We start from the raw sequence: 24906 nt of genomic DNA on the forward strand, positions 1-24906 counted from the left end.
TACACCCCTCGCATTTTTGCAGATATTTAAGTATATCTCTTCATGGGACAACACTGACAAAATGACACTGACACAATGAAAAGTAGTCTGTGTGCAGCTTTTATAATAGAGTTAAATTATTTTCCCCTCAAAATAACTCAAAATATAGCCATTAATATCTAAATCCCTTGCAACCAAAGTGAGTACACCCCTTAGAAACTACATCCCTAAATGTCCAAATTGAGTACTGGTTGTCATATTCCCTCCAAAATGTCATGTGACTCGTTAGTGTTACTAGGTCCAGGTGTGCATAGGCAGCATGTGTTTTCAAATTTGTAGTGCAGCTCACACACTCTCTCATACTGGTCACTGAAAGTTCCAACATGGCATCACATTGCAAAGAACTCTCTGAGGATCTTAAAAGACGTATCGTTGCCCTACATGAAAATAGCCAAGGCTACAAGAAGATTGCCAACACCCTGAAACTGAGCTGCAGCATAGTGGCTAAGATCATCCAGCGTTTTAAAAGAGCAGGGTCCACTCAGAAAAGTAAATTACTAGGAATAATATAAAATATACGATTATGAAACTGACAAGAAGAGAGGGGAATAAATTAAAACCCTCTAATTGTGGGTATTTTGCATAGTAATTCAGGTAGATTGCGCTTTTTGTCAGCAAAATGACAAACAACTTTTTACTTGACTTTTTTTTTAGAAAGTAATGGCATAGACTTCATAACCTATTGACATGATACGGGAATTGGGGCCAATTCGTAGGGGGCCTATTTTCAAAAATTTCAAATTCAAATATTTACAAAACCAAAGCTGCTACCGACCTAAATCCAAAATAGGCACCTGCCTTAGCCATATATGAGTCTCCATGAGCAGCGGCATCGAAAAATTCAAAGGTGTTCCCTTATAAAATCCTGATTAATTATTTTTTATAGAAGTATAACACAACTTAAAATGGCTATAAAAGTCTCATATTTTACACGAGATGCAGAAAAATCACCAAATGCAGAGATAATCACCTATATTTTTAGGATCAATAGCAATATTCTCCATATCTTATCAAGTTTTTGACCATAATAGCAACTTTTTTTTCAACAGCTAATAAATCACTCAATATAACATCAGAAACTTAATACTTGAGGAAAACATGCAGAATCAATTATAGATAATAGATTATTAATAAATTATATATACAATCACAATTTATTACAGAATAGAATAGCCCTATTATCATTATACACTATGTAGGCTATTGTTAGCGAATGATGCTAGCGGCCGCCTGGCGTAACAGGAGCTTTTCTGAAGAAAATTCTTGCGAATATATGGTTAAATCCCTGAATTCTTTGTAGTTATGGACGTAAAACAGTCTCGATTCTTGGTTAAAAGCAAAGAAACCGTGCAGTTAGCATTTATTGTACGTATATTGACAAGTACAATGCTACTATCTAAGCGAATGAGGCTAGCGGCCGTCTGGTGTAAAATGAGCTTTTCTGTCATATATTCTTGTGAATAAATGCTTAAATCCCTGAATTCTTCATAGATATGGACGTAAAACAGTCTCGACTCTTGGTCAGAAGCAAAGAAACCGTGCAGTTAGCGTTTATTTGACGTATATTGACAAAGTAACATGCTAAAATGTTAGCAAATCAGGCTAGCAGCCACCTGGCATAAACAGAGCTTTTGTAGCGAACATTCTTGTAAATAAATGCTTAAATCCCCGAATTCTTTATTGATATGGACGTAAAACAGTCTCGATTCTTGGTTAAAAATAAACTATGAGACTAGTCAGTTACGAAAATTAGCCGGCTCCATGTGTAAACTAAGAAGAAAATTCCTGCGAATAAATGCTTCAATCATGCATGCATGGTACGAAAAATGTAATATTTACCTTGAATCCTCAAACAAATCACTCCTGAGACAATCGTTCCTGTTTGTATGCGGTACAGCTTTTGTAGTTAAATCCAATCGTAAGTAAATCCAAGCTTAAATCCGACATGAGCGTGGGTTATTAGTAAATGAAGCTCGGCCCCCTCTGATAAGGCGTCGCGCAAAGAATGACGAAGTGTCACGTCAATAGTAATGATGTCTATGGTAATGGTGATTTTTTTTTTTTTTGCGTCTCATTTCTACTGTATGGTACTATACTGTGCTTTGATTCAATCAGATAAATGTAGCTTATCACTTTCAGACCACATTTCATTTTCCTCAATTTCGACCATTGGGAGGGGGGTGTACAAGGTGTTCGATTTTTGCCATTTCTAATAGCCAATTTTGTCTTAAATTCAATTAGACGTAGTCATTGCTTCTCTTGAACGTGTTCGTGTTTTAAAACATCCAAACGACAAAAATAACCATCAAGTTGCTCACTCAGTGAGCACACAGGAAACCGAGATTTGACTTCTTCCTGTTTTTGTAGCTAGCGACACTTGAAACTTTGTGCGGGCTTATTCAAATACACGGATCTGTGTATTGTTTCCTGCTCACTCATTTCTAAAATCTCAAGTTGGGGCTGTTAACTGATTCACGAGCGCGGTCTACCATTTCAATCATACGTTTCGTTAGCGACTAGGCTTCCTGTTTAGCCATCCAACGGTGACACGTGCTGACATCCACGTATTCATAACCAAGCATCTTCCCCCTGGGCCCCTTTTGTTTGCTGTCCATTTCAGGCTCTTCTATCCAACGTCCTCCGTTTTCTCCTGTGATTGAGTCTCACCTTTCCATTCTGGCCGCTCACCTCATTAGCCAAGCTGTTCATTTCCTCCTTCGGTCCTGCTACGGCCACCTCCCCGACCGGGCGCACTTCCTGCGCTTGAACCCCCCCCCCCACCACCACCACCAAGAGCTCAATCCTCAAGCCCCCGCACTTCCTGTCCTATCCTTCATTGTGTCCTCACAATAGCATGAGACAATCCCTAAATAGACCAGTGTCTGATTTCGGAAGCGCTAAGAGACAATTTAGTATTCATTCAATAATCCATCCATCTGCTGTATGTTATAAAAGGGTGTCAAACACATTTTCTTGGCGGGCCAAACAGTTGCGGTTCCCTTCAGACGGTTGTTGTGCCTGTGAAAACCAAATACTACACAGTGAATCCCGCATTAGCATGTTTTATTGTTCGCGTGTCGCAAAACTGCACAGTACATAGGGTGACCACTTCCATAAGGTCAAAATGGAAGACATAGGCTACGTTCATACTACAGGTCTTAATGCACGATTCCGATTTTTTCGTGTTTTTCCGACTCGAGTGAGGCATTAACTTGACGGTCTGAACGTGACAAGTCGCATAGAACGGGACCATTTCAAATCCGATCTGGGTCACTTTCGTATGTGGTCTAAATCCGATCTGGGCCCTATTTTCCCAGACTGTCGCTGCGGTCTGTACTGTCCAGTCCCGCAAATCGGATTTAATGCAGCAATTACGTCATCAAATAGCGAGAGAGTCGTTACCGTAGCGATGCACCTGTGCGTTATTAGCGCCTAGCTTGCAGTGAACACGGCTTTTGAGGAAGAGCTGAGCTTGACAACAGTCATAAAAAATAAAAATGGGTTGAGGATAAGCCTGAGAATGCTCAGTTTTCTCTCTGTTCCAAGTGAGCAATATTTCAACATTGCCTCCACGGCCGAGAGTCGGGACAAACTGCCCGTATGTGTGTGTGACGTGCACGGACAGTGCGTGCATGCTATCGATCCATATAAACTTTGAATATAAGCCTAAACGGGGATTTTTTATGTCTGTTATTTGTGTCCACCTTTTGAAAAGCAAAATATGATTTCCCTGAAATGACGGATGACGTCTGTCATTTGTTTTGATGCTTCTGCGCACGCGGGTCTTCTTGCTTAGCGCATGTCGGACCGCGAATTAGTGCGCATGCGTAATACTTGAACGGTCTCAATGGATAAAGGCAGTCTGAACGGGCACGCCAAAAAAACGGATATGACAAAAAATAGGATTCGTGCATTAAGACCTGTAGTATGAACGTAGCCATATTGTGGTGTAATTTCATCAACGATAAAGTTTTGCGAGGTTTATAGTAGGGCTGCAGCTATCGAATATTTTAGTAATCGAGTAATCGACTGAAAGTTCTATCGATTAATCGAGTAATCGGATAAAACAAATATAATTTTAGGTGAAGAGCAATTATAAATACACATGAGAAAACAAGACATTTCATCTAATCTTGAACCATTTTCAGTCAATCAATTACTTTATTTTCTATGTATATTGTTGAAAACAGCCAACAATTGCATCGCAGATGTAACTAGAATAAAAAAAAAAGACTAATTCACTGCTTTCACTCAAAAAACCTTCAGATCTTATAAAATATATATATATATATATATATACCTAAAAATGCCGTTACGCTTGATAACACACATTTTTTCCCACGTGTTTCAATCGAATTTCTATTTGTGACAAGCCATTTTTAAGTTCTAGTTAAGTTTCAAGTTAGTCTAAACTGTACGTCCTGATAGGATTTTGAGTTTTTGCAGTGTTCAAAATTAATGTATGATACAGGCTGTATTGGAGCACATTAGGGACCAGTGCTACTTGGTGTTTTATCCAGCAATGACTACTGAACTAAAATTGATAGTTAGCATTATTGAGTTTTTATTTTACACCCTCATCACTCCACATCGCTATGTTATGTTAAAGGCTGTATGTAAGACACGTTAGCTAAGCATCGACAGTGGTCATAATTAATAGAAACCTAGCCCTCCGCAGGGCTAACGTTACGTGAGCTAGTGACAGTAACGTTAATCTTATTTATTAGCGCTTAGCGCTCTTTATTAGCGCTTAGCGCTCTACTGCTTAAAGATGGCGGCTGTTTACTAACGCTGCCCAGACGCACCGAGTCTGTCATTTGGCATCTAGTTCAACATACATGTGATCTCTATGAGACTCATCAGACGCTACCTGCTACCAACGTCGCATCGTGCAGGCTAGTATTTAGCAACGTGACATCAGCGCATTGTCCCGCATTAAAAGTAGTCCAAGCAAAACGGATACTTAGAGCTGTCAAAATAAACGATTACTCGAGGTGAATAAAATTACTCGGATCAGTTTTTAAAGCTTGGTGTAAAGAAATCAACTGTGGGAGCAATTATTAGAAAATGGAAGACATACAAGACCACTAATAATCTCCCTCGATCTGGGGCTCCATGCAAGATCTCACCCTGTGGCGTTAAAATGATAACAAGAACGGTGAGCAAAAATCCCAGAACCACACGGGGGGACCTAGTGAATGACCTACAGAGAGCTGGGACCACAGTAACAAAGGCTACTATCAGTAACACAATGCACCGCCAGGGACTCAAATCCCGCACTGCCAGACGTGTCCCCCTGCTGAAGCCAGTACACGTCCAGGCCCGTCTGCGGTTTGCTGGAGAGCATTTGGGTGATCCAGAAGACGACTGGCAGAATGTGTTATGGTCAGATGAAAACAAAATAGAACTTTTTGGTAGAAACACAGGTTCTTGTGTTTGGAGGAGAAAGAATACTGAATTGCATCCGAAGAACACCATACCCACTGTGAAGCATGGGGGTGGAAACATCATGCTTTGGGGCTGTTTTTCTGCAAAGAAACCAGGATGACTGATCTGTGTAAAGGAAAGAATTAATGGGGCCATGTATTGAGAGATTTTGAGTGAAAATCTCCTTCCATCAGCAAGGACATTGAAAATGAGACGTGGCTGGGTCTTTCACCATGACAATGATCCCAAACACACAGCCAGGGCAACAAAGGAGTGGCTTCGTAAGAAGCATTTCAAGGTCCTGGAGTGGCTTAGCCAGTCTCCAGATATCAACCCCATAGAAATACGTGGAGGGAGTTGAATGTCCGTGTTGCCCAACGACAGCCCCAAAACATCACTGCTCTAGAGGAGATCTGCATGGAGGAATGGGTCAAAATACCAGCAACAGTGTGTGAAAAGCTTGTGAACAGTTACAGAAAATGTTTGGCCTCCGTTATTGCTAACAAAGTGTACATAACAAAGTATCGAGATGAACTTTTGGTATTGACCAAATACTTATTTTCCACCATGACTTGCAAATAAATTATTTAAAAATCAAACAATGTGATTTTCTGTTTTTTTTTCTAAATTCTGTCTCTCATGGTTGAGGTTTACCCATGTTGACAATTACAGGCCTTTCTAATATTTTCAAGTGGGAGAACTTGCACAATTAGTGGTTGACTAAATACTTATTTGCCCCACTGTATGTATCTTTACCAACAAGCAAGGGGTCTGATAAATCACCACACAACACAAACATGGTGCATAAACAAATCAGATAGCACGTTGGCTGCCATGAATAGTAATAGAAGTCTAATTCATATGAACAAGGAAAGGGCGCGAAGTATGAGCAGCCACATTAGCGTCTTTATGATGACTGGCGCTATGTGTATGATCATGTTTCAGTGACATTGGCGATGCCCACACTGGCAGGTAATGAATTAATGAAACTGAGCATACGTACTGGCAATCCATAAATTCATCCTTGCAGTAATCCAGTTATCCACTACATCAATCTGTTCGCTCACTTTTCCCTCTGTCCGTCCATTTATTATTCCTGTAATTAATCTGCTCGTCTACCATGTAGCCATGCCATAATCCATCTATACATACCTAATATGTTATATCCAATGTCCAATTTTGTGTTGATCCATTCATTCCTGGCATGATGCATCATTTTGGTGTTTTTGATACAGCGTGCCTTTACCTTCTTCTCCTCCTTCACGCTTGTTTGCATTTCATTGGCTCTCTGGTGGGAACAAGGAAGCGCAAAGGCGTGAAAAATCAACCTTATTTACTCTTCTTTATTTATTTATTTGAAGCGGCTTACCCAGCTTGTACTTTTTATTGCACCTCTCTTTTCAACTTATGTGTGAATATTCATTCCCTACATGTTTTTAATGCTTTATGCTTGTCTACCTTTCAGATAGTGTACAGTCTTACCACCCATGTTGTAGTCACACTGATTATCTTGCCTAAATAACTAGTCGGAGTGTAGTCGTAACGATGTCATTTTAATGCGCCCTCTCTATTCATAGGTTTTCTTCCGCGTCTTTGAACCCGAAATGAAAAATAATGAGCTCGTTTGCTCCAAACACGTTTAACAATACTTATACAAACAATGGAAAGAGTATTACAAAGCGGCAAAAGCAGTGATATGCATAAGCGGATTTTAAGGGGGGGGGCAGGGGGGCTAGCCCCCCGGTGGCCGAAAATTGTCATTGCGTGAAATAGACTTTCCTATGTATATATATGGCGGAAAACACAGACGGGACTGAAAAAGCAGTTTCTGCTCTTGCACTCCTCTTTAAAAGAAACTGCTGTATTTGAAGCCAAAACAACTGTTGTGTTTGATAGAACAACATGTCTATATGCTGGCATAGCAGATTCATGGCACATGAAGCCCCCGAACTATTTTTAATTTGTCTGTTTTACCCTGAAAACCCCCGTTTACAGACGTCGCGCAACCGCTTTTGTTTCAACCCAGCCGTAAAACGAAGGTAATTAATTATATTTATTATTCAAAATGTCTGTCGTTTTTAGCTTAGAATCATTAATTGATGTCTCATATTTCGTTTAAAAAAAAAAAAAAAAGACTTTAAAAAATTATTCACTCGCATGTTTTAAACTTTTAAACAAATTATGTCACAATGAAAAAAATGGCGTCTGTAAAAAAGTCATGGATATCTACCTCATAACTATCGCTTAATTGTATTTTTTTTTTTGTTACTGTCACATTTTCTCCGATATTTCAGATGATAAATAATCGACCAAAACAAAAAAAAAATGAAAAAAAAGTTTAAAAGGTTAAATATATGAAAAAGAAACTCTCGATCACTCCTTGATGTCTGCGATTTCTGCATCGCGACCCCTGTTAAATTACCATGTTTCACCCATAAAATCCCCCAAAAATCCAGCTGTGGCCATTCACAGCTATGTCTTGACACTCAGTGATACATGCTACATGGAGTTTTTGGATCAAAACAAGGTAAGCACTCGATAATATCTCGTTAAAGTCATGGCGTCTGTAATTCTGCTCTCGCGTGCTCTCGCCTCCAGATGGGGTTTTGCTGTTTAAAAACTTTTTTTTTTTTAAATCCCCTCCTGTTCATAATTTTTATTCCCCCAGAAAATTGAGATTTTAAGCTTTCCAGGGAAGTATCACACATGCATATCGGACAGTTTTGAAAGTTGGCTAAATTGGGGGTCTCAGAGCGGAACTTCAAGTCACCTGAGTGTTTTCCGCCATATATATTTATATATATTTATATATGTTTATTTTATATATATGTATATATATATATATATATATATATATATATATATATATATATATATATATATATATGCGGACCACTTATGTGCACCCCTGTATATATATATATATATATATATATATATATATATATATATATATATATATATATATATATATATATATATATATATATACATATATATATATATTTTTATACACACTTTATTAGGTACACCATGCTAGTAACGGGTTGGACCCCCTTTTGCCTTCAGAACTGCCTCAATTCTTCATGGCATAGATTCAACAAGATGCTGGAAGCATTCCTCAGAGAGTTTGGTCCATATTGACATGATGGCATCACACACTTGGTGCAGATTTGTCGGCTGCACATCCATGATGTAAATCTCCCGCTCCACCACATCCCAAAGATGCTCTATTAGATTGAGATCTGGTGACTGTGGAGGCCATTTGAGTACAGTGAACTCATTGTCATGTTCAAGATCCAGTCTGAGATGATTCCAGCTTTATGACATGGCGCATTATCCTGCTGAAAGTAGCCATCAGAAGTTGGGTACATTGTGGTCATAAAGGGATGGACTTGGTCAGCAACAATACTCAGGTAGGCTCTGGCGTTCCAACGATGCTCAATTGGTACCAAGGGGCCCAAAGAGCGCCAAGAAAATATTCCCCACACCATTACACCACCAGCCTGAACCGTTGATACAAGGCAGGATGGATCAATGGTTTCATGTTGTTGACGCCAAATTCTGACCCTACCATCCGAATGTCGCAGCAGAAATCGAGACTCATCAGACCAGGCATGGTCTTCTGCTGCTGCCCATCTGCCTCAAAGTTCGACGTACTGTGCGTTCAGAGATGCTCTTCTGCCTACCTTGGTTGTAACGGGTGGTTATTTGAGTCACTGTTGCCTTTCTACCAGCTCGAACCATTCTGGCCATTTTCCTCTACCTCTGGCATCAACAAGGCATTTCCACCCACAGAACAGCACGTCACTGGATATTTTTTCTTTTTCGGACCATTCTCTGTAAACCCTAGAGATGGTTGTGCGTGAAAATCCCAGTAGATCAGCAGTTTCTGAAATACTCAGACCAGCCCTTCTGGCACCAACAACCATGCCATGTTCAAAGTCACTCAAATCACCTTTCTTCGCCTTACTGATGCTCGGTTTGAACTGCAGAAGATTGTCTTAAACCATGTCTACATGCCTAAATGCACTGAGTTGCCGCCATGTGATTGGCTGATTAGAAATTAAGTGTTAACGAGCAGTTGGACAGGTGTACCTAATAAAGTGGCCGTTGAGTGTATATATATAAAGCAATAAAACTGCTACAAAAATGAATGAAATGGACAAAAAAAAATTTTTTATAATGGGTCAAAATTATTTTTCAAGCAGATCATGTGACTAGCACCTTAGACGGTCATTTGCTTTGCATATACTGTAATTTAAATTTTTAAAAAATTAAGGGGAGGGCAATTTTATTTTTCAAATGATTTTTTTTTCTATAATTGAAAATATTTTTTCTGATTGAAGCAACTTTTTAGGGGATTGAATGATTTGGATACAAATGTCCTACCCATAATATGGCCCGAACACAAAAAGGATTGCTTTAATCAAAGAAAACTTTTTCAATGAAAAATTAAGTGTTCAAATGCAAATTTTTCAATCTCAAACATTTTTTCGCATTCAAAAACGTTTTCTATGATTGAAATTTTTCTTTTTTTTGATTGAAGTGATTTTTATTTTTGAAAATATATATATTTTTTGAAGCAACTTATTTTTTGATTGAATAATAAAGACAAAAATGTGGCCCAAACACAAATTAACATTACTTCAATCAAAAAGTTGCTTCAATCAAAAAAAAAAAAAAAAAATTAAATCAAAGAAAAATAGCTGTCACATGAATTTTTTTGAGTTTTCAATGTATTTTGGCTTTTTTTTTTTTTTTTGATTGAAGCGACTTGTTTTGGGGGGGGGTTGAAAATATATATTTCGATTGCAGTAACTTTTTTTTTTTTTTTTTTAAGCAACTTTTTTTAATTGAATAACAAAAACACAAATCTACCTCCATATGGCTCCGCCCAGGGGATACCATTTTTGACTGGGGTAACTACATTGGCACGACTCTGGCGGGCGTACTATATTCAATGGATGACGATCTTGGCTAAAAGTATTGACTTAGCAGCCTCATTTAGAATTCCCCTCAAGAATGATGGGAAACAAAAAAAAAAAAACGCTCATTGTCATCTTATTATTATAAAAATTCTTGTAAGGTAATTTTATTGCTGACACTGTTTCAGGGTCATCAACATGTTGTGCCCCCCCATCCCAAAAGTCAAACTCCGCCTATGGTGATATGTTCTATTATTCAAATAGTGCATTTTTTTAGAACAATGTAGTATTTCTTTCTATTAGTACAAGCAAAGTTGTTGACCGGTTCAAACAAAAGATTTTTAAGAATCCCCGCACAAAATTGAAAGAATGATTATTGTTGTTTTCATAGGAAAGCTCACTAATCTGCCACCTCATCATTTGCTCCGATGGCTCTGTTGTTTTTTCCCCTTCTAATTCCGACAGACTTCCAGAGCTTGTCGGTAAAATAACAACCATTTAAGTCTGTAAAGAGGAATAAAAAGCTCTGAAACGGAAACTCATCCATAGTGGATGTCAAGTGTTGTGAATTCAATCAAAGGCGGGCCATGGCAACCTTTGTGGTTTTAAACAAATTAAGGCTTTTTTGTTTAGTCCAGCGTAATGTGCGGGGAAAAAATTAAAGATGTGGAAAGCAAGGGCGTAGGTTTGGTCTCAATATTGGTAGGGACGATACAACAGCATAACTTGCATGTACACTTTTTGATGGGGATGGGACATTATTAAGAAGAAACAGATTGGGTGAACGGGGGTCAGGACTACATTTCTCACCAAAATGAACCTGATTAATCAATAGGCTAAATGATTAATGCAATTAATCTGTATTGATTTATACTAACTTTCACACTGCAATTTTATAACTTGATAATCTGATATTTTTTTCTTAAATCTAGTCGAATAATTGTTCTCCATCTTGTTTTGAGTGTTAAAGGCTAGTTAACAGATTAATGTGTCAAATTCTTTCACTTTAAATAAATATTACTATTTGTTTGTATTGAGCCCATACATCTAAAAGTTGATAATTTTTCACCTAAAATTGAGGGGGAAAAATGCTTTAAAATGTTTTATCAATATCCATTCTTGAGTTAAGAACATTTCTGACAAGTTTTTTTAAGAATAAATTAGGGTTGTTCCGATCATGTTTTTTTTGCTCCCGATCCGATCCCGATCGTTGTAGTTTGAGTATCTGCTGATCCCGATATTACCCAATCCGATTGCTTTTTTTTTGCTCCCGATTCAATTCCAATCATTCCCGATAATTTTTCCCGATCATATACATTTTGGCAATGCATTAAGAAAAAAATGAATAAAACTCGGACGAATATATACATTCAACATACACTACATAAGTACTGTATTTGCTTATTATGACAATAAATCCTCAAGAAGGCATTTACATTACTAACATTCTTTCTGTGAGAGGGATCCACGGATAGAAAAACTTATAATTCTTAAAGGATAAATGTGACTTTGTATATTGTGACTAAATATTGCCATCTAGTGTATTTGTTGAGCTTTTAGTAAATGATACTGTAGGCATGCCCAAATGCATGATGGGAAGTGCAACCATGACTGTGCGTAGTGGTACCAATTGATATATCTTCTCTGCGTTGTGAAATAATATAGGGTGTTAAGAAAAAGATCAATAATTACCTTCATTCCCCACATTGCTTCCCACGATATTTCTAATCGTAGGGAGAGGGATTGTAAGGCTTTAGCCAATTAAAAAAAAGGCTCCAAAGGCTGTCAAAATTCACTCTACTCATTTTACGCTGCCTTTTAGCTCAATATATAGGTAAAAAGGCGCCATTACAGATTGAATGCGACAATTCGTGAGTGGGTCGTACTGCGCATGCGTTAACTGCGATAAATATATTTACGTGATACATTTTTTAAAAGATTAACGGGATAAATTTGATAACCCTACCTTAAGCCTAAACTAAAGACTCTGGATGAGTGTAACATATTATGTCTGTAACGTTAAATACAATTAGAAAACGATTTAATTAAAAAATATATATTAAAAAAAGGCATGTCCGATATTTTTTTGCCGATTCCGATACTTTGAAAATGACGTGATCGGACCTGATCGACCGGCATCCTGATCGACTGGGACATCTCTAGAATAAATGTACAAACTTTTTGCTTAAAAGAGGTCTGTTGAGCTTATTTTCAGCTTGCTATTTTTCTTATATCAAGAAATCTGAGTAAAATTGACTTGAAGCACGAGCAGATAATTTCACTTATATCTAGTAGATTTACACTGAAAACATCAGCCTATCAAACCTGCGTTTGAGGGGAAAAACATGGACTGGTACATTCAGCAAGTGAAAAGGGGTCAATGTAAGTCCGAACATAATGAAAGTACTGTAATTCACTTAATAATGGCAGGGCCAATTCTATCCTTACAACATATGGGGAGACAATCTAAATGACTGATGTCATTATATAACTCAAATAAGGTTCATTAAAAGTTGGTAGAGACAATTTGAGCATCCTGAAAAGTTGGTAGTGTTATGTCCCTATTGTCCCTATGCAAGCCTACATACGCCCTTGGTGGAAAGTCATCCACTAGTGCTTTTATTTGAGATCTTTTATATTTGTGTTATATATTTTATTTGAGACAGTGGGGCAGATAAGTATTTAGTCAACCACTAATTGTGCATGTTCTCCCACTTGAAAATAATAGAGAGGCCTGTAATTGTCAACATGGGTAAACCTCAACCATGAGAGACAGAATGTGGAAAAAAAACAAACTGAAAACCACATTGTTTGATTGTTAAAGAATTTATTCGCAAATCATGGTGGAAAATAAGTATTTGGTCAATACCAAAAGTTCATCTCAATACTTTGTTATGTACCCTTTGTTGGCAATAACGGAGGCCAAACGTTTTCTGTAACTCTTCACAAGCTTTTCACACACTGTTGCTGGTATTTTGGCCCATTCCTCCATGCAGATCTCCTTTAGAGCAGTGATGTTTTGGGGCTGTCGTTGGGCAACACGGACTTTCAACTCCCTCCACAGATTTTCTATGGGGTTGAGATTTGGAGACTGGCTAGGCCACTCCAGGACCTTGAAATGCTTCTTATGAAGCCACTCCTTTGTTGCCCTGGCTGTGTGTTAGGGATCATTGTCATGCTGGAAGACCCAGCCACGTCTCATCTTCAATGCCCTTGCTGATGGAAGTAGATTTTCATTCAAAATCTATCGATTCATGGCCCCATTCATTCTTTCCTTTCCACAGAACAGTCTTCCGGGTACCTTTGCAGAAAACAGCCCCAAAGCATGATGTTTCCACCCCCATGCTTCACAGTGGGTATGGTGTTCTTCGGATGCAATTCAGTATTCTTTCTCCTCCAAACACGAGAACCTGTGTTTCTACCAAAAAGTTTGATTTTGGTTTCATCTGACCATAACACATTCTCCCAGTCCTCTTCTGGATCATCCAAATGCTCTTTAGCGAACGGCAGATGGGCCTGAACGTGTATTTTCTTCAGCAGGGGGACACGTCTGGCAGTGCAGGATTTAAGTCCCTGGCGGCGCATTGTGTTAGTGATAGTAGCCTTTGTTACGGTGGTCCCAGCTCTCTGTAGGTCATTCACTAGGTCCCCCCACGTGGTTCTGGGATTTTTGCTCACCGTTCTTGTTATCATTTTGCCGCCATGGGGTGAGATTTTGCATGGAGCCCCAGATCGAGGGAGATTATCAGTGGTCTTGTATGTCTTCCATTTTCTAATAATTGCTCCCACAGTTGATTTCTTTACAGCAAGTGTTTCACCTATTGCAGATTCAGTCTTCCCAGCCTGGTGCAGGTCTACAATTTTGTCTCTGATGTCCTTCGACAGCTCTTTGGTCTTGGCCATAGTAGAGTTTGGAGTGTGACTGACTGAGATTGTGGACAAGTGTCTTTTATACCGATAATGAGTTAAAACAGGTGCCATTAATACAGGTAACGAGTGGAGCCTCGTTAGACCTCGTTAGAAAAAGTTAGACATCTTTGGCAGCCAGAAATCTTGCTTGTTTGTAGGTGACCAAATACTTTTTTTCCACTCTAATTTGGAAATAAATTCTTAAAAAATTTAAACAATGTGTGATTTTCAGTTTTTTTTTTCACATTCTGTCTCTCATGGTTGAGGTGTACCCATGTTGACAATTACAGGCCTCTCTAATCTTTTCAAGTAGGAGAACTTGCACAATTGGTGGTTGACTAAATACTTATTTGCCCCACTGTATTTAATTTTGTAGGGCTGTCAAAATTATCACGTTAACGGGCGGTAATTAATTTTTAAAATTAATCACGTTAAAATATTTGACACATTTAACGCACATGCTCCGCTCAAACAGATTGAAATGACAGCACAGTGTCATGTCAACTTACTTATGTTTTTTTTTTTTTTTTTTTTTTGACGCCCTCTGCTGGCGTTTGAGTGCAACTGATTTTATGGGTTTCAGCACCATAAGCCTTGTGTAATTATTGACATCAACAATGGTGAGCTACTAGTTTATTTATTGATTGAAATTTTTTCCAAATTTTATTGAAACGAAAACATTAAGAGGAGTTTTAATATAAAATTTCTATAACTTGTACTAAAATCTGTCTTTTAAGAACTACAAGTCTTTCTATCCATGGATGGCTTTAACAGAATGTTAATAATGTTAATGCTATCTTTTTGATTTATTGGTATAATAAACAAATACAGTACATATCTACAGTATGTTGAATGTATATATCCGTCTAGTGTCTTATCTTTCCATTCCAACAAAAAATACGGCATATTTTATAGATGGTTCGAATTGTGATTAATTGCGATTAATTAATTTTAAAGCTGTGATTAACTAGATTAAAAAAATGTAATTGTTTTTTATTATTTTTCTAATTATTATTTTGTATTCAAAAATAGCCTTTTTTTCCTGTTTTAGTCGTATCATAGAATATTGTTGATTGACTTCCCGACCCGTATATCGAAAATTGTTTTGGGGTAATTGTTATCGCGAGCCTTGTATTGAAAATTGTATCATATCGTAAGGCATCTAGAGTAGAGCAGTCCTGACTAGTCGACGTAGTCAAAGTCATCGATGAAGTAAATGTGCCAACGAGCACAACAACCAGTGGACGGTTTATGAAAAGTTAAAAAAATATATATGCGTGGAAAGTTGAGAATGTCAGACGCTCGGTATGCAAGCGGGCAAAGTGGCACAAAGCCAAAAAAGTGCACCAGAGTGGCCAAAACATTGATTTGTTTCAACGAAACAAAGGAGGATACACTTTTGTGTCCTGTCTCTTAAATGCCAAGCTTGCATACCAGGCTGCACATGGGCTGTGAATGAACACCTAAAACGCCGTCACCTAGTTGTAATTTTGGAAGACGACAGGAGACAACAAGCTGGCAGATCGTAAGTCTATCTAACTAACTAACGACATGTTTTATTGAAGTTGCTAAGCCTGTCGCGATACGCAATGAGTCCATTTATCGTAGGGTAAATAAAAATGAGGGCTGTAATTTTCACGGCTGCATTTTATCGCCGCATGCATGCATACTTTTGTGCGTGCGTGTTGATGGCATATGAGAGTCCAGTTCCTTTCATAGATGTTTATTGGTCATCTACACACCGTAGAATTAAAGTTCGGACATACAAAATAAGGAAACACATCTATATTAAACACTGTAAACGTTAGCATTGCTACATTGAGGCTAATGGGGGGAAAAAGACAACCTACTTTAGCCTGCTATAAAACATTGGCAGTCTTCTCCAATACGCAAACTTGCGGTTAAAAGATGACACTTCAAACATGAAAAATCACTGGTTAACAGCATTTGCAAACGAAAAAACTAACATCTATTACTGACACCACGTGCAATGATGAAAAGTGCTTTTTGCGAAGTGTAGAGCTTACGGTTAGCCGTTTAGCGTGCGTACTTCCGGTGAACATTTCAAAATAAAAACACGTCATGTTTGTAATATAAATAACCATTTCTGGAGTTAATCCCACATACTTCAGAATTCAGATTCTACACTAAGAATAGCTTTAAAATGACACACATTGTATTGTAAAGTGTAGCACATGCACTTAACTAAGAAATTATAAATGCTTAAGTTCCCACGCCCCTTAACCTTTATTAACCATTACTGAATGCTTTTTGGACCCTTATTGTAAAGTGTAGCACATGTGTCCCTTAACCAAAAAAATTATAAATGCTAAATTAACAAACCCTAACCCTAAACCCTAACCCTATATAGGCCTATATATTTTTTTTTTAATTTTACCAAACCATTAGTTACTGTCTGGTTATGCATTAACTAATGCATTAAGTCATGTTAATTAATATATTAATAAATGTTAGATAAACAATTATATTAATTATTGTAATTAGGGTTGTTCCGATCATGTTTTTTTGCTCCCGATCCGATCCTGATCGTTTTAGTTTGAGTATCTGCTGATCCCGATATTTCCCGATCCGATTGCTTTTTTTTTTTTTTTTTGCTCCCGATTCAATTCCAATCATTCCCGATAATTTTTCCCGGAGAAAAAAATGAATAAAACTCGGACGAATATATACATTCAACATACAGTACATAAGTACTGTATTTGTTTATTATGACAATAAATCCTCAAGATGGCATTTACATTATTAACATTCTTTCTGTGAGAGGGATCCACGGATAGAATGACTTGTAATTCTTAAAGGACAAATGTGACTTTGTATATTGTGACTAAATATTGCCATCTAGTGTATTTGTTGAGCTTTCAGTAAATGATACTGTAGCCATGCCCAAATGCATGATGGGAAGTGGAACCATGACTGCGCGTAGTGCTACCAATTAATATATATTCTCTGCGTTGGGAAATAACATAGGGTGTTAAGAAAAAGATCAATTACTACCTTGCTTCACCACATTGCTTCCCACAATATTTCTAATCATAGGGAGAGGGATTGTAAGGCTTTAGCCAATTAAAAAAAGGCTCCAAAGGCTGCCAAATTTCACTCTACTCATTGTACGCTGCCTTTTAGCTCTCTATATAGGTAAAACAGATTGAGCGCAACAATGAGTGAGTGAGTGAGTGAGTGAGTGAGTGAGTGAGTGAGTGAGTGAGTGAGTGAGTGAGTGAGTGAGTGAGTATTTTAACTTGATACATTTTTTAAAAAATTAATTACCGCCATTATCGGGATAAATTTGATAACCCTACCTTAAGCCAAATCTAAATACTCTGGATGAGTGTAACATATTATGTCTGTAACGTTAAATACAATTAGAAAACGATTTAATTAAAAAATATATATATATATTAAAAAAAGGCATGTCCGATATTTTTTTGCCGATTCCGATACTTTGAAAATGACGTGATCGATTGGGACATCTCTAATTGTAATGTTACTTAAACATTAGTTATTGTCTAAAAATGCATTAACTAATGTTAATTAAGGGACCCTTATTGTAAAGTGTTACCTATTATTCCTCTACAGCCCAGTAGCAAATGCGCCACGGACTGGTACCGGTCCCCGGCCCGATGGTTGGGCTGAGTTGCTGAGTCTCTTGTATGACCGTATTATGCCAAAAAGATTACATAAAAACTAATTCAGATCAGAACAACACTTTGAATTATCACCCATCCAAAGAGCGTGAGTGCGCTATAGTGGAGAAAAACAGTGTTACCTCTAAATGGAACAATTGAGTCATGTGTTTATTGTTGCGACATCTCATTGGTAGATCATGTAGCGCTACTGTCGGCATCTCTGGCAAAAATCAAGTTAAATAAAGAGGAAAATGTCACGACTATGGTCTAGCCCAATGTAGTATAGTAAGAGTGGTGTTTCTTCTTCACAAATCTACTCAAGTAAAAATGAAAAAGTACTGTGTGGTAAAACTACCCGAAGAAGTACATTTTTCTCAAAAAGTTACTCAAGTAAATGTAACAGAGTACATGTAACGTGTTACTACCCACCTCTGAATATATGGCAATATATTTGTAAAACTATTACTGATTTGCAAAACCCTCTTCAAGTGCGTTCATTTGCGGTATGAGTAAATGAGGTTTACTGCAGTTTTTTTTTAATGATAGTTCTGGTGTTGATTCACAAGTTAAGAGTGAACATTTGCTTGGTTTTCAGGGTCAGCGGCACATAGAGTGGCATCATGGGCTGCGGACTACGTAAAATGAAGCCCACGTCGGGCGAGAAGTCACCGGGCAAGATTTACTCCACGCTGAAGAGACCTCAGGTAGAGACCAAAGTGGGCGTGGCTTACACCTACCGCTACCTGGATTTCCTCATTGGGAAGGATGGTAAGAAAATGTATTACTTAATTTTATTTGTGTTCTCAAGTTACTGGCTTTTTTTTTTTTTTAAAGGGATCCTCTGTTTTTAAGACAAGTAATTCTTAAAAGATACATGTTAGTATGAGTTATAATAATTTGATATTAAAACCCCTCTTAATGTTTTTGTTTTAATAAAGTTTGTAAAATTATTTTAAGTGATAGATCGCCATTCTTGTTACGTCGCAGTGCGTGACGCCACTGGTCCCGTTGCAGAAATTCCAGCGTGTCACTCATTAGCTTTCCCAACATATCGTCAGTTCTACCCTTCCTATTTGAACCAGATCTGAAAAGCGAAGAGCAGGACAGCACTGTCGGTCGTTCACAAGACGAGCCTCAGGGAAAAATGCGTGCAGCAAATACCTGATAAACAAAAGATGGGCATAACTGGTGATGCGAGAGAGTCCTGTTGGGAAGTCCGGTTGGGAGCGAGAGTGTATGCTGTCCGGTTTTATTAGCAGATATTCAAGGTAAGCATATTGCGTTTTCAAACTTATCCAAATATAATTATGTAGATTGTTAGCATCCAGAGCTGTCGTGTGCTTACAGAACAGGCCAAAGAGCACACCTTGTGTAATCCATGTCTTGTACATTGTAACGCGTGGTAGCTAGGATACGTGTATAAAAGTTACAAAAAGGGGAGAAGCTTCCACTTATGCACATTTATTCACAAAAAATAATATTTCCACCTTGACCACTCTTCACTCGAGAGCTCAGCAGTACGCAAACACGCGTTCCCTGACGAACTCCCAACATTGTTGTAAGGTCCACGTCAGAGTCATTGTCGTCACTGTAGCGTGCCATAGTGCTTTAATTTTTTTTAGTATGATTTGGGGAAAAATCCAATAAGCCATTGTTGAACACGAAAGATACCAATGACGTCATCACTGCGAGCCCGCAAACCATGGCGCCAACTAACGGTCAAAATATGGACTAAATATAATAAAATATTGCCATTGATTTAACATTTTATGTGTTTCTAACAACATATTTTAGTACAAGAGAACAATTCTGGTTTATTAGAGCCTACATGTATTTAAGTTAGAGGATCACTTTTAACATGTTTGGGCTCTTTTTTTTTTTATAATTACCAGTATGAATGATTCAAAGATAAATGTGCTTGTTGACGAATGCAAAATTCCAGTCTTATTGTTCCCATGACAAGAGCAGATGAGGCTGCTTTCAATGTCACAAACATTTAGCACTTAAATTCATCTACTCATGGCTCTTTGGGCAATCAAACAAATTAAACTTGATGTTTTTTAATTAGTTTTACGCCGCTGCTTTATAAGCACTTTTTGTTCTTAGCGACAACACATCAGTTACGATTCCTTGTTCATTACTAAGAAGTCAAAGATGTTTTTAAGGTAATTGATGGAATAAATATGAATTTAGCGAAGCACAGCACTGGTGGTAGATTAGAATCGGGCGTTTTTGGTTTAGGAAACAGCTTTGAGTCAAAGTTGGATGATCGTTTTGGAGATTTTTTGAAAGTTACAAATGATAAAAATTACCCCCTAACAGCAGTTTCATAGCCTTGCAACAAGGGCGTAGGTTTGGTCTCAACATTGGTAGGGACGATATACATAATAGCATAACTGCATGTACACTTATTGCTTGGGAGGGGACATTAATAAAACCAAACAGATTGGGTGAACGGGGGTCAGGGCTACATTTCTCATGAATATGAACCTAATTAATTGATATGCTAAATCAGGGGTGCTCATTACGTTGATCACGAGCGACCAGTCGATTGCAACGCTAGTGTGGGTAACTCGCGACATCCAAAAAAACCCCTTCATTTAAAAAAAAAAAAATCTACATAGTTAATTATGATTGTTTTGTGTATGTTGTGTTGTTTGAGCAACCTATGAGGTTATGCAGCACCCGGCTCTCTCTACGCAGCATCTTGCTCACGTTTTTCTGGTTTTATAGTTTCCAGCAAAGTTCAGTACATTTCAGTACATTTCATCTGTTTAATTAACGTTAACAGTAAAAAACACAAGCAGAACGACACTTTTCTCTAAGCAGCTTCCTACTTGAGTTTTGCAGGTTAGCAAGTTCACACAGTTTAATGTTATGCTAACTCATGCAGGTCGGACTTTCAGTAGCAAAATTAGTGGTGTGTTTCCCACCTCCACAACTTTGTCGTCTTTTTAAATTACTTACAGTGGCTGCTGCTGGCCCCCACCAAAAAATCCAATATGGATATGGAGGAGGCGGCATGTTGTCGACATGTATTTCTGTTGGGGCTGTGTAAGTGTGAGCATGCGTGTGCGTGTCACGGGTCGGCAAAGTCATCATCCAATCAAATGTGCGTTGGGTTGGGGCAATGGACCGCTGCATTCAGCAACTGAAAAGTGGTAAATGTACTTGTTGTGAAAAATAATTCACTTAATAATGATAGGGTCAATTCTATCCTTAAAACATATGGGAAGACGAACAATCAAAATTACCTGTACAACTGAATTCATCATATAATGCATATTAGATTGCTTAAAGGTTGGTGGGGACAATTTGAGCATCCTGAAAAGTTGGTAGTGTTATGTCCCTACATATTGTAGCGTCAACTTGCCAATGCCAACTTGGTGATGATAATACACACTCAGCAGGAAAACAGTGAACTATTTTCAATTAATTATACCCACCTAGATGCCGCGAACCGGTAAGTGGGGGTGGGTGCAGCACATCACATGAGTGACAGAAGCAAACACTGCTCCAGTGCAGGCTAACTACTAGGGGTGTAAAGCCTGAGTTATACTCCCACGTTGCGGTGATGGCGCAGCGACTACGGCGTCATTCGACATTCGATAGTTCTGCGGTGAGGTAACGCGTTGCTCTGTAATGCACCGCCAAGCCACTAGAGGGGTGTGGCATTATGCTTGTACGGTTTTGGGGCTTGCTTGTTGACTTCCGCTAGTCGGAAAAAAAATAAAACATGCAAGATGGAACTCTTGAAAGTAAATATTCTACTCATCAACACTGAATAAATAAATGTTGAGGGGCAGGCGACGCAGAAGACGGTTTCGAGGCGGTCTGGCCAACTTTTGATGCCGCACAGAGAGTTTTAGACTTGGGTGGAGAGAGCTAGCTGTGGCGGCTAGCTTCAAACTGGCGTCGAGCACTGCGTTCAAGGTCTGCAAAGCCCTCCAGCCCGATTTGTTTGCCGTGTCCTACAACCAGCCAGTGGGAAGCCATAGCAGATTTCTGGCGTTTATGGAACTTCCCAAACTGCGTTGGGAGCCTTAATTTTAATGTTATCATAAAAAGCACTCTCAATCAGTGATGATAAATCGTGTGTTAACTGTCTGTTATTGAAAATTAAAGATCAAAACAACTCTTTTGACACCAAATCTGTGCTTTATGCTTCATACCCAGAGGAAAATTTTATTGCTCAAAGCTTGCTCTTCTATAGCTCGGGAGATAAATTTGAGATTCTCATCTTAGCCTCATTGCAGTTTCTATTTTGTCTAAAATGTTTCTCAGATGTTTCTCCTAAAATTCACTAGGAGAAATAGGTGAGACAATAAATTAGAGGGAATCATACTTGAGACTTAAGGGAGATACCTTGCTAATCTCAATTCAGTGTTTTTAATGGCTCCTTTTTCTCCTTTGAAAAAGAAAATGAGCATTATTGGAGCTACTATGGAGAAATATACGGGTCTCTCGCTCACTCTCCCTCTCATGCGCGCGCGTCTGCGCGCACGCACACACGAGACACTTAAATCATGTGACCCTCTCCTCCCACCTGACTGGATTCACCATTCTAAACACAGATCATCCACTTCATAACATCTTGATGGACCAAAGAAACAATGGTGGACACTACTCTCTCGCCACTGCATGACAGAGGGATACAGAAGATACACCCAAAGCCATCAGGCTTTATTATTCTAGAACAAATGGCTTTAGTGAAATCCAACACAGTCATTGTACTTGAAAATTGAGTACTGTTGAGAATTTTTGTCAAAGAATGTGGGCGGACATTGGTGCGGACCCAAACGCAGGCAAATGGAGGCAAGGCAGACAGGCGGGCAAACATTTTTTAATTAACACCAACCAAAAACAAAGCGCAAACAATTTACAACATTTCAAATAGCTATAATAACATCAACAGCCATAATATTAACAACAAAGTTCAACACAGTTTTTAAGACAGCAAACAAAAATTAAGTCTCTAAGCCCAGCAGTATTAGGGCAAATGTCTAAGTACATCTAGAATTTATGTTGTACCCCTCATGCGACATTTGTTGATCAAGGCTTTTTTCGACTGGTGTCCATCTTATCCAGCGTACTGCAGCGCATGGTGTAAGCTGCCAGTATAAAAGAAAGCACAAATTAGAAATTGAACTAGAAACTAATTTCTGGAGAAATTACTATGGGGCTTTGCTGTGTGGAGATACAGATCTTAGCCCTGCCCAGATTGGTTTGGGGACATTTCGAGGTTGGAAATGAATGGGAAATTTGGACGTCCATGACCATCAATGGCTTCGACTTACATATGCGTCAATGAAGTCCAAGTACATTGACGTCAATAGAATCTACATACTTGGCTGTAAATGGCATGGACGTACATAGCCCTCATCGGCAATTGAGTACTTGTGTTTCAATGCAATGTGGATGACAATGGAAATGAATGGGAAATTTGAACGCCCATGGCCGTCAGTGGAATCCAGGTACATGGGCATCAATAGATTCGACATACATGGCCGTCAACGGCATCAATGCGATGTAAATTACATTACAAGTGAATTAGAAATTAGGACGTGGCATCCCATTAAAAATGAATGGAAAGTTTTTGGCAAATTTCCAAGGAACCATAATTTTTTTCCCCAAAATTCTGTATACAACTTTTATGCCACTCATCATCCCAGAATTTTTGATGCCCCAATGATGACTTTTTTTTTTTTTGTGAGAAATCAGCGTTCACATGCGAACGGAAAATTTTTCGAGGCCGGTTGAAAAATTCATTTGCAAATCGAATATATATATCAAATGCATTTCATTGTATTTTTTACTTTTTCTCATTTCAAATAATGGGCAGCTAAAACAGTTCAGAAAATTGTCAAAACATTTTAAAGAATAAAGTCTAAAATTGCAATCAAGTTGTAATAGAGTTCTGCAGGTCACAACAATTAAAAAGCTTTTTGCAAATTGATGCCTATAATGGAATCCCCCCCCCCCCCCCCCAATTTTCTGAGTCGCTTATCCTCAACGAGATAATTTTGATTTTAAAAGAACATCTTTAAATCAATCACCACCACCCCCAATGTAGAGATAATTGTACGAATGGAGTTGCAAAATTCTGTCACCAAAATATACAGTTTCAAGTGATGTTACGCTCCCTTTTCTAGACATTTAAAAAAAAATCCTGTAAATCAATATTTGTGCCCTAAACTGCCAATATTGATAATAATCCCAGTGATCAGACACTAATAAACAAAATGGTTATTATAGTGTCCAATGCAAGTTAAAAATAACAATCACTTTAAAAATTAGTTAAGCCGTGTAGTAAGATAATAACTCAATTACCACCTTGGTCATCTCTGGGTGAGTCAGGGTCTGGGTCATAAAAGCTCATCTTCTTCGGTGGGTATCGCGCTCTTTTCGGCATCTCTTTTTTATTATTTCCTGCTGGGCCATTCAATCTGTGAAATATAATACATTTTAATTTTAAAAAGTGGTTCAATGTCTTATTTGGTTTTACACTGTCATCACAACTCATAATTTGGTACAGCAACTTCTTAATATCTTTAGATACACAGATTGTGTTCATTTAACCATATTAGACCACCGAAGGACTGAAACAATATCTTTTAAAATCCCCCATACCAATCATCATAAAACAAAGAGACATTAAAGTAAAAATCCATGATGATCCATGATGTTAAGATTTCTGTAAGAATTGCACTCTTCTTGGACAAGTTGTTGGGCTCTTTCCTGTGCACTGCTCCTAAAAAAAAAACCTTTTTATTGCTAATATATCGTGAAAAGATGCACCTTCTCAATTCCCTATGTCTCAAGTTTTTAATGTTAATAGGGTGACCATAATTTGATTTCCCCAAAAATAGGCAGAGCAGCATGTCCTCGGGGTACTTAAATGATACGCAGAATTTACTCAAAGATGCCTTATAACTACAGTTTTAAAGTATGCCTTC

The 24906-nt window shown here is 38.1% G+C and overlaps 1 protein-coding gene across 2 annotated transcripts in view; it reads left to right on the forward strand.

Moving 5' to 3' along the window:
• The window catches only part of LOC130914260 (raftlin-like), a 228887-nt gene that overhangs the window by 17795 nt on the left and 186186 nt on the right, over nucleotides 1–24906 (forward strand). For both annotated transcript variants that reach the window (XM_057833276.1, XM_057833277.1), the window contains exon 2: nucleotides 18546–18718. In XM_057833276.1, the coding sequence (XP_057689259.1) occupies nucleotides 18571–18718 (148 nt within the window). In that variant the 5' untranslated portion in view covers nucleotides 18546–18570. The remainder of the gene's footprint in view (nucleotides 1–18545; nucleotides 18719–24906) is intronic.

The sequence above is a fragment of the Corythoichthys intestinalis genome, chromosome 4, assembly GCF_030265065.1.
Source record: "Corythoichthys intestinalis isolate RoL2023-P3 chromosome 4, ASM3026506v1, whole genome shotgun sequence".
In the NCBI taxonomy this organism is placed as follows: Eukaryota; Metazoa; Chordata; class Actinopteri; order Syngnathiformes; family Syngnathidae; genus Corythoichthys; species Corythoichthys intestinalis.